Source organism: Nylanderia fulva, unplaced genomic scaffold (assembly GCF_048542155.1).
Source record: "Nylanderia fulva isolate GAGA-0341 unplaced genomic scaffold, ASM4854215v1 Scaffold247, whole genome shotgun sequence".
In the NCBI taxonomy this organism is placed as follows: domain Eukaryota; kingdom Metazoa; phylum Arthropoda; class Insecta; order Hymenoptera; family Formicidae; genus Nylanderia; species Nylanderia fulva.
Window position 1 is genome coordinate 40,116 of NW_028190311.1, and position 14,044 is coordinate 54,159.

A 14,044-nucleotide genomic window follows, 5' to 3' on the forward strand; every position below is an offset into this window, starting at 1 on the left:
TTTAATTTTTATTCAAAATAATATATTAGCAAAATCATTTATTGACTTGTAATCATATTATGCTAATCGATGTACAGAATTCATCTTATATGATTTTCATGTATTAACTACCTCATAATACTAGTATAAATTAATGTAAAATTTAATTTCCATTACTTTTATATTTTTATATGGGATGAGCAAATGTAAAATATTTCTTATCCGTGTGCGTAATTTATATTAAAATATAATTATTATATAAATAATTAAATAAAAATATATATAATAAATAATTTATTATATTTATAAAAAAATTTATGTAATAAATTGTCTGTATAATATTTTACTTATTTATAAAATGTATTTTATAAATAAATAAAAAAATAAATGAATTAGATAAATATGATAAATTAGTGAATGTGGTAGGAAATGTCATATTTATTTTTTAGTCAATATATAAATTAAATGTTTATTAAATTTAATATTAATTTAAATTATATATTGATTAAAAAATAAATGAATTAGATAAATATGATAAATTAGTGAATAAGGTAGGGAAATAATTTTTTTTCTATAAATTAATTATAAAATTTGAATATAAATAAATTTTTATAAAAAAATTTTTAAAAATTTAAATAATTTTTAATGATTAATTAATATTTAAAATAATTATTTTAATAAAAATTATAATAGATAATTTTATTTATATTATTAATAAATTTAGGTGCCAGCAATTGCGGTTAAACTGATGATAAGAATAAATAATTTTAATAATTTAAAGAATATAAAAAGGAGATTTAAATATTTTTTTTTTAATTTTATTTATAGTGAAATGTAATAATTTTAGTTAATAAAAAAAATTTATTTTGGAAAATTTATTTCTAATTAAGTTTAAAAAGAAATTAGGATTAGATACCCTATTATTTAAATAAAAATAAAATTAATTAAATATTAAATGTAAAGCATTAAAAATAAAAAATTTGGCGGTAATTTATTATATTAGAAAAACTTGTTGATTAATTTGATAATCCACAAATGGATTAACTTAATATAAATATTTTATATATTGTTGAAAATTAAATTAAGAGATTTTAATTATAAATTTATATTATAAATTAAATTCAAATCAAAATGTAGAATTATTAAGATTTAGATGAGTTATATTGAAAAATATTTTTTTTGTAAATTATATTTAAATTTATTATTTAAAAAGGATTTAAATGTAAATTTATAAAAATTTATAAGTTGAATTATATTTAAATTATGTACAAATTGCCCGCCGTTCTTATTAATTATGATTTGTAAGAAAAGTCGTAACAAAGTAAATATATTGGAAAATGTATTTAAAATAAAAAAAAATTTTAGTTTATTTAAAAATATTTTATTTACATTGAAAAGATTAATGATTTAATATGATTTATTAAAATTAAAAAAAATTAAATTTAAATATTTATGAAAAATTTAATATGATTTGTGTGTGTGATTATTTTAATTAAATAAAATTATAATAAAAATTAAATAGAGTTAGTTTTTGAATTGTTGAAGTATTAAAAAAATTAAATAAATATTATAGATATAAGTAATGTAAATGAAAATTTAAAATAAATTAATTAATTAAATAAAAGTAAATTTTATTAATTGTACCTTTTGTATCATGGATTATTAAATTTTGTTGTTTATTGGAATAATTTAAAATTCTCGAAATAAAATGAGTTAAATAAAATATTAAAGTTAATGTATAAAAATTATTTTAAATATTTATTTGAAAAAGATATTTTAATCCACTTTTATGATATCTAGTTTTTTTTATATAAATTTAATTTATATATAAATCATTTACAATTAATTAAATTAATAATAAAATTTAATTAGTAAATTTATATAAAAAATTTATGGAATTAACTATAAATTATAATTAAAATATTTTATGAATATAAATGATTTAAATAGAAAAATATTTTTTATTTTTAAAAATTTTTTATAAAAATTTAATAATTTATTATGGAATGGATTATTCTAATTTAAATATAATAATAATTTGAAAATTTGATTTAATTAAATAAAAAAATATTTTAAATAAATTAAGTATTTTAATAAATAATGATAGTATAAGTATATTTATATTTATTATATAGAAATTTTTAAATTTAAAATATATATGTATATATAAGTAAAGAATTAGGCAAATTTATTTTATTAAATTAAAATTTTAATTCACCTGTTTAACAAAAACATGGTTTTTTGATAATAATTCGAAATTATTTCTGCTCAGTGATTTTTAAATAGCCGCAGTATATTGACTGTGCAAAGGTAGCATAATCAATTGTTTTTTAAATGAAAACTGGAATGAAGGAATTGATGAAATTAAAGCTATTTCAATTTGTAGATTTAAAATTTAAATTTTAAGTTAAAATTCTTAAAAGAAATTATGGGACGAGAAGATCCTATTGAATTTAATATAATTTTTAAATTTATTTAAGAAAATAAATTTTATTTTAATGATTATATTTTATTGGGAGGATAATTAAATAAAATAAACTTTAATTTAAAGATAATTTTAACATTAATTAATGAAATTTTTATAAAGGATTGATTATTAAATTAGGAAAAAATTAGGAAAAAATTTTTTTGATAATAATTATTATAAAAATTAATTACGTTAGGGATAACAGCGTAATATTTTTAGAAAGATTATATTAATAAAAATGATTGCGACCTTGATGTTGAATTAAAATAAAAATTAAATGAAGAAGTTTAATATTTTAGTCTGTTCGACTAATAAAATTTTACATGATTTGAGTTCAGATCGGTGTAAGCCAGATCGGTTTCTATCTATAATAAAATTAAGAAAATTTTGTACGAAAGGACTTTTTTTCAAATTATATTTTTTTTAATGAATAAATTTAATTGATTAAATATATGTAAATAAATAAAATTACTTTGGCAGAATTTAAGTGTATTAAATTTAGAATTTAAATGATGTATAATAGAAAAAAATTATACAAGTAATAATTTGTCAAAATTTAAGATTATATTTTTATAGTGCGTTAAATATATTAAGATTGTTAATTTTGTTATTAATTATATTAGTTGGGGTAGCTTTTTTAACTTTATTGGAACGAAAAATTTTAAGATATGTACAAATTCGTAAAGAACCTAATAAGGTGGGATTTATAAGATTATTTCAATCTTTTAGTGATGCTATTAAATTACTTAATAAAGAATTATTTTATGTATATAAATCTAATTATAATTTTTTTATGTCCTATAATTAGATTTGTTTTAATAATAATATGATTAGTATTTCCTTACATTACTAATATTTATTTTTTAAATTATTCTATTTTATTAATAATTGTTTTATAACTATTAGAGGGTATGTTATAATTTTTATGGGATGATCAGCTAATTCGATTTATTCAAAAATAGGGGCAATACGATCAGTTTCACAAATATTATCATTTAAAGTAAGATTTATTTTAATTGTTTTAGTTATTATATTAATAAGAGAGAGATATTCTTTTTTTGATTTTATTAATTATCAATTTTATTTATGATATATAGTAGTTTTATATCCTTTGTTTATTATATTTTTTATTAGGATTTTAGCTGAATTAAATCGAAGTCCTATAGATTTTATCGAAGGTGAGTCAGAATTAGTTTCAGGGTTTAATATTGAATATTTTAGGGGTGGGTTTACATTAATTTTTTTATCTGAATATCGAATAATTATTTTTTTTAGATTAATTAGAATTTATATATTTAGAAATTTATTAAAATATTCAATAATTTTAACTTTTATTTTAATTAATATTTTATGTAGAATAGTAATTTTTATACATGGAATACTTCCTCGAATACGATATGATGAATTAATATATTTATGTTGGAAAATTATTTTACCAATAATTTTAGTTTATATTTTATTAATTTTTGGATTTAAATTTATATTATAAATAATAATTTAGTAAAAAAAATTAAATGTTTAAAAGTTAATAAAAAATTAAAATTTCTTTAATATGTTTTCAAAACATAAACTTAAATTCAAGATCATTACCTTAATTTAATAGTAATTTATAAAAAATTTAAGTATTAAATATAATTATTTTTAATATTTTAAATTTATTTATAATGATAAATTTTTAATATTTATTTAAAAATAATTAAATCTCAAATTTTTATTAGGAAAGGTAATAAGATAAAATAAAGAAAGTAACATAATGATAAAATTTGTCTAATAATGATAAAAGGTATTTCAATAGGTTGAGCTCCTGCTCATGTTAATAGAATAAAAATATTAATGAAAATTCAAAATAAATATTGATTTAAAGGATAAAATGATAATGAATTAAATTTTATAGAAATTAGAGGTAAAAAGTATAAGATAATAATTGATGATAATAATGCAATTACACCTCTTAATTTGTTAGGGATAGATCGGAGGATAGCATAAGCATATAGAAAATATCACTCAGGTTTAATATGAATTGAAAATGTATTTTATAAATAAATGAAATATTATATATATATATATAATATATAAGTTTATATATATATATATATATATATATATATATATATATATATATATATACACAGATATGACAACCGTTATCTTGATTTTTTCCGATTATTGATGTTACATTGCGTATAACTCTCATTTCTTTCTCTCTGCTACATAAGTACTTATGACGTGAAAAAACTTACGAGTAACGTATGATGGCTCAATGCAAGAATATTTAATCACGTAAAAAACTTGAGTTCAAATATATTAATATCAATTTTTTTATAATATATTGAAATATAGAAAATCATAGAAATATATTTTTAAATAGGCGATAAACTTAAAAATTTGATATTGAAAATATTTTAATTATTTTACAACTACACACACTAGAAATATATAAATGCAAAATAATTCCGTAAATAAATTTCAAGTGATAAATCAATTGCACACATGCACACAGCTGGTATGTAGATTTTTATTAAATTTATTTTCTGAATTATTTTACACTTATATATAGTGTATGTAGTAAAAATATTTTCAATATATTAAAAAATTTTTAAATCGCCGAAATATATCTTTTATCAATTTTCTATATTCCAATATATATATATATATATATATATATATATATATTATAAAAAAATTAATATTGATATATTTGAACTCTAATTTACTGGATGATATATACTGAACATCCTTGCATTGATTATACATTACTCAACGTTCTTTCACGTTATAAGTATTTGGAGCAAATTATACAAGTAGCATCAATAATCAAAAAGAAATCAAGAATAATCAACATATTCCTTATATAATATATATACATATATATGTATATATATATATATATATATATATATATATATATATATATATATATACGCACATATGTGCATAAGCATATATAAAATTTACAAAAAGTAGGTACTTATTAGCCTTGCTACGCTACTGCCTTCTGCTACGGAAGGCCATTTTCAGGCGGCATCTCGCGTATACCGGCACGGTAGAGGAACAAGAAGAACACGTGATTATCGGTCCTTGTCTCTCTACGGTGCGTTCGCGTGAGCAATGCAATGGTGTATGTACGTGTACAGACATGCACCACTACATAAAACCTGAGAATTGGTTTCTCGGCGTTGGCAACACTGAAATCGGAGTTTCGCGTTGTCACCGCGCGAGGTCTCCAACATCAATTCGGAGTTTGGCTGACCGACCTGTCGACCCTTAATGGAATCATTTATTGCTTCCATAATTCACAATAAACGTACATATTCGATCGTGCGTGTAACTCATGGAAAAATCAAGAAACTTTAACTTATTTAATATATATATATAGTTGAATTTATTTAAAAATTGAATTAAAACTTCTTTCAAAATTAAATTAAAAATTATTAGAAAATATAAAATTAAATTATAATTTCTAGGAAATAGGTATATGAAACTTTTTCATAAACTACTGCTTGCATGATTCCACAAATATTTTTAAAGTTATTGCATATATGACTTTTATCATAAATATTATATACAGGGTGGTTCAAAAGTTTTCTTTGCACCAACTGATTGATCTTATTATTCCGTGCATAAAAATATTAAGGTATAATAAACGAAAACTGAATATTTTACAAGATATTTATGTCAAAAAATTGGTAACTTCAAACCTTTTTATTATATAACTCAAAAAGTATATATTTAATGAAAAAATGTTTTATTATGCTGTTTTGGAAAGCTCTCGAGATAAGCTACAAAAATATGTAATAAAAAGTAGGGGGTTCTATTAAAAAAAATTAAATTAACCTTGAAATGCTCTCTAAATTAGACTCATGAGTCAAAGTCAAAATCACCATCAAGTGTGTTATTTTGAGCCCTACAATTTTTGTATTTAACATTTTTTCATAGGATCACTATTTTCAGAAATAATTGACCGTTACCAGACTTTTGAACCACCCTGTATACGTATTATACAGGGTGATTCATTTTAATCGTCCCAGGCAAATATTTCGTAAAAATGAATAAAACTAAAAGATATGAAAAAAATGTTTCAGACAAAAGTTATTTTTTGACTTTGAGGGGGACATAAGATGGTATCATTGATTTGACTTTAAATAATCATTTGAAGGTCATGTAAAGGTCACCTTCAATTTCGCTGGAACCTACTATTTTTCTCATCATATATTCTTGGAGTTTATCTCAAGAGCTTTTCAAACACTATAATGAAGTATTTTTCTCTTAAATATATACTTTCAGAGTTATTAAAGTTTGAAATGTACAATTTTTTAACGTAAAATGTAAATATCTTGTAATTAAAATAATATTCGCAGTTTTTGGTAATCATATACCTTAATACTTTTATGTACGCAATGTTGAGACCAATCAATTGGTATAAAGAAAACACATAGTTATTGCTTTTAAAAAAGTACGTAGCTATATATGCATTGTTGCAAATTACATTTTTTTTTAAATCATCCTGTATATGTACATATATGTTATAAATATATATATTATATTAACAATTATACATATAATTTATTTAAATTATTATCAAAATATTATTATTATTATTATTATATTGAATATATTAAATTGTTAATGGTAACAATAATTAAATGATTAAATTCAATTTTATTGCAGATGATTCGCGGAAATAGGATGAAATGAAATCAAAATTGCGAGCATGTTATCTACAAAAATTCTAACTAAATACTTCTCGTGATTTACAAAAGAGGTCGTCTCTCACATAAATTCCCTAGAGTTCCCTAAAAATTATTTCTAGGGCCTCTAGGCTGATCGAGAACCGAGCCTTCTGCTTGATGTTCGCGTAATATTTCGTCTGTAAAAGAATCCAATATTCATTCGCGTTATGGCGACGAAATTCCAGCTCAAGATCGGTGGATATCCCGCGGAATACGATGCTGCAAGACACGGACCGTACGATCCTGCGCGCTATTATGGAAAACGTGAGTTTGTTTCTCGCACTTTTTGACATACTAGAGGCTAGTATAGGTTCTCTCAGCTATGATAAATAATCTTATGTAATGAGCCTTTATTTAATGCAGCTGACACTTCGTTCTGGGATCTGAAGCTCAACGAGATCCCCGCTTGGCTCACGAGACGTCAGAAGACTCCTCAGGCGTTCGCGGCAGCGTGTTCAAGAGGTACATAATTGCTGTACACCAGCAAGAGAGGAGTCGAATTTTTATCGATCAAAAATTGCATAACTGCTTATCTTCAATAATATTAATATATATATATATATATATGTATATTAATAATATATTATAATTATATATATATATGTGTGTATATTTATAATATATTATAATTATATATATATATATATATATATATATATAACAATATTTTATGCATAATCAAAAATATAAGGAACAAGGAACAAATATTAGCGATTAGGAATAAAGAATAATGAACAGTTCAACACACAATAAAAAATATAAGCGATAGATGTCATAGATTGTACATAATCTAGAAAAGTTAAGTCAGTTGAGGGAAAGCGGTTTATTTTAAGATCTTTGATTTCAATAATATTATCATCAATATTATCATCTTCACAAATTATTGAGATAAAATTATCTGAATATTTGTGATCAAAATTTATGACTGATAATTGGGAATGAGGCTGTGTTCTGAAATTCACTACTAGAATTGTACTGATGAATTCGGAATAAAATAATTTTTTACTATTTTATCGATGAAATTCTATCATTTGTTCTTTGGTTTTATTCTTTATTCTTTTATTGTACGTTGAATCATTGATTTTTGAAGATTGAAACAATTATTCTTAAATCTTTATTCCTAATCACTAATATTCGTTTCTTGTCCTTATATTTTTGACTGTGCGCTTTACAATTACAATGAAACGAAAAGACTCTGATACTATAGAATATTCCAAGAGGAAACTGACAACTTCTAGAATTTACAGGGTGTTCCATAGGAAAATACTGAAACTAATCAACGGTCATTTTTTAATGCATGCAGTTATTAAGAAAACAAAAATTGTGTTGAAAAGAGGAAAGTCTACAGTTTTTAATGGATAGAAATAAAATGTTTGTATATTTTATTCAAAAAAAGTAATGAAAAAAGTGCTAATAATCACATATGTAAATTAATGATAAATATTTTCGAAGTGTGCACAATTTGAATTTATACAAAATTCTGTTTTACAAAAACTCATAAAAACTTATCCTAACATGTCATTTTTAATGTTATCTACGATCCTTTTAATAGCTGCTATTAAATCTGGCACTGTTGAAAATATTTATTATTAGTTTATGTGATTTTTTGTTATTAGCATTTTTTTCATTATTTTTTATCAATAAAATAAACTAGTATACAAATATTTTATTTATATCTATTAAAAATTGCAGGTTTTCCTCTTTCTAACAAAATTTTTGTTTTTTTAATAACTGCATACATTAAAAAATGACAGCTGATTAGTTTTAGCATTTTCCTATGGGACATTTTGTATTTTAGAGGTCATTCTATGCAAAAAAAATAATGTACATTATAAGTATATTTGACTTGATTATCGAGATATGAAAAATTCTTGTTAGTAACACATTGCTCAATCTTCTGATTTATCATCTCTGGACTCTTTTGTGTGGTGTAATAAGATGATAACCCAGAAAATTGTCAACAATTAGTTAATAGAATAATAGAGACCACAGATAGTATTTTTATTGAATTTAACCAAATTAATTGATTATGATCCATGTTCTATCAACGAGCAGCACCATGTTTGCAAGTAGAAGATGAAAATTTTGAACAATTAATATGATTAAGAGAATAATATTTGCATAAAAATTATGTTTGGTATTTTTCATCTATTATAATATTATTAAAATTATTAATATCTCGATAACTCAGTCAAATTGACCTATAGTGTATATGAACTTTTTTGCTTGGACCGAATGCTAGATTATAGAAGTCTGTTAGTTTTTTCACTTAACATCTTTTACACAGTATAAATTTAGATAAGAAATGTGCAACAAGCTTGTTTTAAAAACATTGTTAAATACAACAAACTTGTTTTAAAAAAGTACAGTTTTATATAAATCATGATGCATGCATTTCCTGCTTTATATTCTTTATCTCATCTTTCAAGATCTACTAAAAATGAAGATGTAGAGCAAAATAAATGAACTTAATTGATTTGCTAAAGATGGTCCAAAGATCTAAAATGTTCAAATCAAATGAACAAGATTTTAAAACAAATTTGTTGAGCCTAATTTCTGTGCCATCTTACTAGTCTGTTTCTTACCTGATATTATTATTATTATGTTATCTCTGTTTTGCAGCATTCTGGCGTTGGCAACATAAGTATGTACAACCCAGAAAAAATGGTATAGCTCCATTCTTCCAAGTGGCAGTTGGTTGTATGATTGCATTCTATGTAATGAATTACAAAAAATTACGTAAGTAGAAGAAAATAGATAGATAATTTCGATATAAGTACATAAGTGTATAATGCTCTACATGATTTTATTTCAGGTCATCACAAAAATTACAAATATCACTAATTGTACTATAGACATCTTGCAATTGATTTGGTCAGAATAGAAGGAATTTATTGTATCAATTATTCGGAAAAGAGATATCCAATTATTTAGAATGTATTTAAATAAACATTCTTAGTATGCACAAATTATGATTTGTTATGCTAACTATATCAATTTCCTTATCAATGCATAAAATAACAACACAATTAAAATATAAGATTAAAAATAGCTTTTATAACTTATAACACTGACGAGATACTGTTAGTATCTCGTCAGTGCTTATAATAATTATTCTCTTTAGTTAATTTATAATATATATAATTAGTCTCTTTTATATTTTACAAGTTATAATATTATATCTCACATAAAAGGATAAATTTTTTAATTAAATGTATAAATATGGTGGCCGATTTTTTAATAAATCAAAATATAATGTCTTAAATTTTACTATGAAAGAAATTAAAAACATTTAACTCTAAAAATAATTATATATTTTGTATGCAATACAGAATGTTAAAAAATTAGATCGAAAAAACTATAAAGGAAGGAAGAAAACTTTAAAATAAATATTTTTTGTTAACACTAATTTTTACGCGCTATATTTAGTTTTAATACTACATGATATGAGATGATATAAGTTATTTATATCTTATAATAAGATTTGTGACTTTTCAATTTGTCACTTTTGTATTAAAATTCATGGAGGAATTCTTGAACATTTACTGTAAAAAAAGTGAATTATTTTTATGTATTTGTTCCGTGGTTTTGTTTAAGATTAAAATACAATTTAATTTTGTCACTTATATGTTTGTTTATTTATTATTGAATCTTATATCATACCATGTAAAACTAAACATAAAAACGTCATAGAGAAAAATAGTATTAACAAAAAATGTTTTTTAAATCTATTTCCCCTCGAAAATTGGTCTAATTTCTTAACACCCTGTGTAAAAAGAGTATTATTATATAATTAAATATTAATTAAGTAAATATATATAAAAATTTTAAATCTTTATTTTGGATTTTTACTATACAATTTATATTTATATTATATTGTTTATACATATAATTATAATTCATCTACATATAAGAGTAATAAAGAAAAAATTATATGAGCAGCGCGGTATGAAAAGTACAAATAAATTTATTATAAATCAACAATACTAATTTAAGAATAAACGTTTTGATCCATTTTTTTTAAATCTTTAGCACCGTATTATTGTAAGTCCACAATAGATATTTAAGCCCTAAAGGCTCGTCTACAATAGCAGTCATAAAGTCGTAGAAATTGACCAATCACAGTCGATTATTCTCCCGAATTTCAACTGTAATTGGTCAATTTCTTACGACTCTACGACTGCTATTGTAGACGAGCCTTAAGACTTAAAAATTGACTAATCACAGTCGAGTGTTTTCTTCATACTTGATCGTGATTGGTTAATTTCCTAAAGTTTAGAGTTTAAATTATCCATTGTGTGGACCTGGCCTAAGGTTGGATCTACAACAGGTGTAGTAAGCTCTAAGGGTGCGATTACATGGACGCGCGGAAACGCGGAAACGCGGAAACGCGGAAGAGAAAGTAACTAAACTTTACTAGAGTCCCGCATTTCCGCGCGTTCCGTTCCGTCTGTTTTGATTGCCTTATATTACATGGAGCACATTTTGAGCGGAAAAGCGGAACGGGGAATTATAAAATATTAATATTTAACTATATTTATTGATTAAAATGCTTGTATTCAATAGATAAGTTGAAAAGATAAACATATTAAAAGGAATTACAATGAATTAAGTAAATATAAATTTAAAAAATTAATACAAATGTCTATTTGTCACTATACCGTTCCGCTTTTCCGCTCAAAATGTGCTCCATGTAATATAAGGCAATCAAAACAGACGGAACGAAACGCGCGGAAATGCGGGACTCTAGTAAAGTTTAGTTACTTTCTCTTCCGCGTTTCCGCGCGTCCATGTAATCGCACCCTAAGCTTTAAGAAATTCACCAATCACAGTCAAGAATGAGGGAAATAATCAACGGTGATTGATCAATTTCTTAAGGCTTAGAGCTTATTACACCTATTGTAGACCTTAAATCATCTATTGTGCCTTAAAAAATTGACCAATCGCAGTCGAATATTTTTCTCATACTTGACTGTAATTGATCAATTTTTTAGGCCAGGTCCACAATCTTTGTCCACAGATGATTTAATCCCTGAAACTTAAGAAATTGACCAATCTTCTCCTCATACTTAATCGTGATATGTCAATTTCTTAAGGTTTAAAGTTTAAATTACATATTGTTGACTTGACGTCTTCTTCTCATACTTAATCGTGATATGTCAATTTCTTAAGGTTTAAAGTTTAAATTACCTATTGTTGACTTGGCGTAAATCATCTATTGTGGACCCGGCCTTAAGAAATTGACCAATCATAATCGAGTATTTTTCTCATACTTGACTGGGATTGGTCAATTTTTTAGGCCGGGTTTACAATAAGCACCAAGCCGTAATGAAATTACTGTTTTTCCGTAAAAACTATATATTAATTGGCTACACATTTCTTGGTCCGAGAATTCGGATCAATTTGTAGTATCGTGGACACAAGGATTAAGAAATTAACCAATCACAATGGAGTATACTCCTCACTACTTAACTGTGGACCAGTTGTTCCAACTCTTGGTAAGTTTTACCCGACATGTAGCATATCTTTGTCTCTTTTTTTAGAACTTATCTGAAAAGAAACGAAAATATGCTACCTGTCAGATAAAACTTACCGAGAAGTTGGAAAAATCGGCCTTGTGATCAGAATAGGTTTGTTCGCGTCGCATGTTCCAACTTGCTCCTTTTCACTCCAATGCGCTCGTATTGGTCCAATTCGAGGAGCGCACCAATACGAGCGCATTGGAGTAAGAAGGAGCATGTTGGGGCATGCGACGCGAACAAATCTTATAGCGTTTTCGATTGGGAAAAAGTTAGTGCGCACCAGTGCGCACTCAGTTCACACGAACACTGGACAAGTTCCATGGGTTGCACTGAATAGTGCAGATGAAAAAGAACACGCCGAAATTTTCAGTGCCACTTGAGTTGACTAGATTCCGGGAAGAACGAAAAAGTAACCTCGACATCTTGTGTTCAGTTAAGTAATGATTTTTATTATATGTAATTAAATATAGAAGATGATCAAGAATATCACGTATGACAAATATAAAAATTATTATTATTTAGTATAAAAATGCTATTACATTAAGTACATTAATTATATTTTAAAAAAGGGTATAGGTTCGATGTTTATATAAAAAGATATAACACTTACGGTGTCATTATCCATTTTTTTCACACATTCTACATAATTTACAGTTTTTGGAATTATTCTTCTAGTTCGAAGAGTTGTAATTATTTCTTCTTGCTCGCTTGAACTAGAAGAAGATTCCAAAAATGTTTCCAAAATATTAAAGAGAGCCAAATCCGAATTGCTTATTATGTCGAATTTTTGTTCAAAAGAATGCCCTACTGCTTGCATGCATCCAATGCACTGAACTGGCACCGTCAAAATATCTCGTGCCACTTATTGCGCACTGAGTGCGCACTATGCGAGTGTTGTGCGTTCAAACGAACACGCAACACTAGCCAAGTGCGCATTGGCACTACCAATCGAACACGCGCCTGACATTCAGTGCAGCCAGTGCACCTCAATCGAAAACGCTATTATATTTCTTAAAGTTTATCTTTTAAATTATCTATGAACGTTTAAATTGAAAGGAAATCGTTCAATCACAATCCTTCATTGTCACCCCTAGAATAGAAACAAAGAATTCTGATCACAGATATCTATACTATAACTAGATCGTTAATTTCCATTGATTCTATTTTGTCAGAGAGAAGAATGGTCAAAACTCCACTATCGGCCCATGCGGATAGCAAATAATCTTCGCGCACGCGCAGACGCGAAAATCCTTCGCGCGCTTATTGAACGAACCCAGTCGGTGGTGGAGGGGGGTCGGCTATTGGTCGCGTGACGTATGACAGATGACATGCGCGGCGCCGGCCAA

The 14,044-nt window shown here is 24.6% G+C and overlaps 1 protein-coding gene across 1 annotated transcript; it reads left to right on the forward strand.

Annotated features, from left to right (window-relative positions):
* Nucleotides 1–7,244: 7,244 nt before the first annotated feature.
* ATPsynF (ATP synthase, subunit F) lies at nt 7,245–10,145 on the forward strand. The gene is made up of 4 exons (XM_029309515.2): nt 7,245–7,440; nt 7,540–7,638; nt 9,799–9,915; nt 9,992–10,145. Exons 1-4 carry the CDS (start codon nt 7,344–7,346, stop codon nt 10,018–10,020), a joined length of 342 nt encoding a protein of 113 aa, XP_029165348.1. The 5' UTR covers nt 7,245–7,343; the 3' UTR covers nt 10,021–10,145.
* Nucleotides 10,146–14,044: the final 3,899 nt, after the last annotated feature.

Excerpts from the sequence above, each read along its gene's own strand:
- ATPsynF (XM_029309515.2), top strand. The coding sequence starts at position 7,344 with ATGGCGACGAAATTCCAGCTCAAGATCGGTGGATATCCCGCGGAATAC. Across the intron at positions 7,639-9,798 it reads CGCGGCAGCGTGTTCAAGAG|CATTCTGGCGTTGGCAACAT; the intron begins GTACATAATTGC and ends TCTGTTTTGCAG. Across the intron at positions 9,916-9,991 it reads AATGAATTACAAAAAATTAC|GTCATCACAAAAATTACAAA; the intron begins GTAAGTAGAAGA and ends ATTTTATTTCAG.